Genomic DNA, 2,517 nt, shown 5'->3' with positions numbered 1-2,517 from the left:
ATCAAATCAAATCAATCCTTTCATCTAACCTTCCATCCAACTGACCTTTCATTCATCCATCCATCCAATTGTCCTTTCATCCAACCATCCATCCAACTGTCCTTTCATCCAACCATCCATCCAACTGTCCTTTCATCCAACCATCCATCCAACTGTCCATCCAACCATCCTTTCATCCAACTGTCCAACTAACTGTCCTTTCATCCAACTGTCCATCCAACCATCCATCCAACTGACCTTTCTTCCATCCATCCAACAATCTGTCCTTTCATCCAACCATCCATCCAACTGTCCATCTAACTGTTCTTTCATCCAACCATCCATCCAACTGACCTTTCATCCGTCCAACTGTCCTTTCATCCAACCATCCATCCAACTGTCCATCTAACTGTCCTTTCATCCAACCATCCATCCAACTGTCCATCTAACTGTCCTTTCATCCATCCAACTGTCCTTTCATCCAACCATTCATCCAGCTGTCCATCTAACCGTCCTTTCATCCAACTGACCTTTCATCCATCCATCCAATAATCTGTCCTTTCATCCAACCATCCATCCAACTCTCCATCTAACTGTTCTTTCATCCAACCATCCATCCAACTGACCTTTAATCCATCCAACCATCCATCTAACTGTCCTATCGTCCAACCATCCATCCAACTGACCTTTCATCCAACCACCCATTTAACCATCCATCCAACTGACCTTTCATCCATCCAACTGTCCTTTCATCCAACCATCCATCCAAATGTCCATCTAACTGTCTTTTCATCCAACCATCCATCCAACTGTCCTTTCATCCAACCATCCATCCAACTGTCCATCTAACTGTCCTTTCATCCATCCAACTGTCCTTTAATCCAACATTCATCCAGCTGTCCATCCAACTCTTAACTGTCCTTTCATCCAAATGTCCATCCAACTGCCCTTTCATCCAACCATCCATCCAACTGTCCTTTCATCCAAACATCCATCCAACTGTCCTTTCATCCAAACATCCATCCAACTGCCCTTTCATACAACCATTCATTCAACTGTCCTTTCATCCAAACATCCTTTCAACTGTCCTTTCATCCAACCATCTATCCAACTGCCCTTTCATCCAACTGTCCATTCATCCAACTGTTCATCTAACTGCCCTTTCATCCAACCATCCATCCAACTGTCCATCAACTAAACCAACCACCACATCTATCCATGAAACATGGATACACTGACTTGTAAAAACCTTGTGAGTCATTAACCCTTCATTGATCCAAAGTCAAACCCACCTGTGGCTCTATTCTCCATGTAGTTCTTGGTCTCTTCCTGTCCTTCTCTTCAACATATTTGAAGGCAGAAAACACTGGAATCCTGTTGCTGACGTCGTAGAGCGTGACGAACTTAGCCTTGTTCATTAAAGTCTGGCAGATGGGTTTGTAGCGGTTCTGGTTCAGAATCCTCCCGCCCTCCAGGATGCCCGGGACATGTGGAGGAGTTCCGTGGAGAAGAAACTGGTCGCACTCGGACATGGACCTCACCACTTTGGCCAACATGGGAGCAGACAGGAGGAGGAGAAGAAGGAGGACTGTAGTGGCCAGCTGAAACGTCATCTCTGGAGTTTGTGTCCTTTAATTAGAGCAGATTAAAGAGGCCAAGCATTATTTTCATTAATAGCTACAAAATAAATATTAAAATCTTAAAATAGCAGCAGCAAACAGAGACCAGAGGCAGCGAAAACAAGCTTGACTTAATGAACTGATCACGGCAAAATGTATACAAAACAGTGGAAACAAGGAAYTGAAAGTTTTGCACAAGAGTGAAAGAAGAATAATTAGAATAAAATTATGACTAAACAATCTTTGTAAAGATAAATAGATAGTTGGATGATGCGTGGAACTTAGTTTACGTTGGTTATTTGTAGTTTCAGTTCCATTATTGATCATTRTTATCATTAGACTTGTTTAATTTTYACTAAATTTGACAAATTAAAACAGATCAAACACTAACATTCAGATATTTATATCAAAATTCCAAATTTAAAGAGAACTCACCTCGTCTCCAGACTCGAAGTGCGCTGATGTGAAATTAATGAAGGAAATGACTCGGATACTTCCTTTAAGTCTGAGAGAAGGTGTGGTATTTTCTTGAAAAAMACTTGTTCAGCAAATCATGACAGAAAATAACGTAAAGGAAAACTATTTATTGCAAGTGAAACCATTTTTTAAAGTCAGCTGATTAAAAGGTGTTTTGTGGACAGCTCATCGTAAATGACAAATATTAGTCACCAAAGTGTCCTTCAGCAGGTTACTGCCTGAACGGTTTTATTTTTAAAACATTAAAATACATGTGGCCTGAGAGTCGTGGGTTTCTGAAACTTCCTGTGCTAAAACAACACAGTTATTTCCTCAGTGTTGTCAGTTCATGTTAGTTAAACTCAGCAGCGTAAAAAAACAACCAGTTGGGTTTATGTCCTTCAGCTCAGTTCTGACAGTTGGCGAGGAGGAGGAGGAGGAGGAGGAGGAGGAGGAGGAGGAG

General features: G+C 41.5%; 1 protein-coding gene across 1 annotated transcript in view; it reads right to left on the bottom strand.

The window, feature by feature from the left end:
• The window catches only part of LOC106531927 (serine-rich adhesin for platelets), an 11,250-nt gene extending 9,464 nt beyond the window's left edge, over positions 1-1,786 (bottom strand). Inside the window, exon 1 of the mRNA XM_014027880.1 lies at positions 1,272-1,786. Within this exon, the coding sequence (XP_013883334.1) occupies positions 1,272-1,592 (321 nt within the window). The 5' untranslated portion in view covers positions 1,593-1,786. The remainder of the gene's footprint in view (positions 1-1,271) is intronic.
• Positions 1,787-2,517: the final 731 nt, after the last annotated feature.

Source organism: Austrofundulus limnaeus, unplaced genomic scaffold, assembly GCF_001266775.1.
Source record: "Austrofundulus limnaeus strain Quisiro unplaced genomic scaffold, Austrofundulus_limnaeus-1.0 Scaffold694, whole genome shotgun sequence".
NCBI lineage: Eukaryota > Metazoa > Chordata > Actinopteri > Cyprinodontiformes > Rivulidae > Austrofundulus > Austrofundulus limnaeus.
This window is presented reverse-complemented; position numbering and strand designations above follow the sequence as displayed.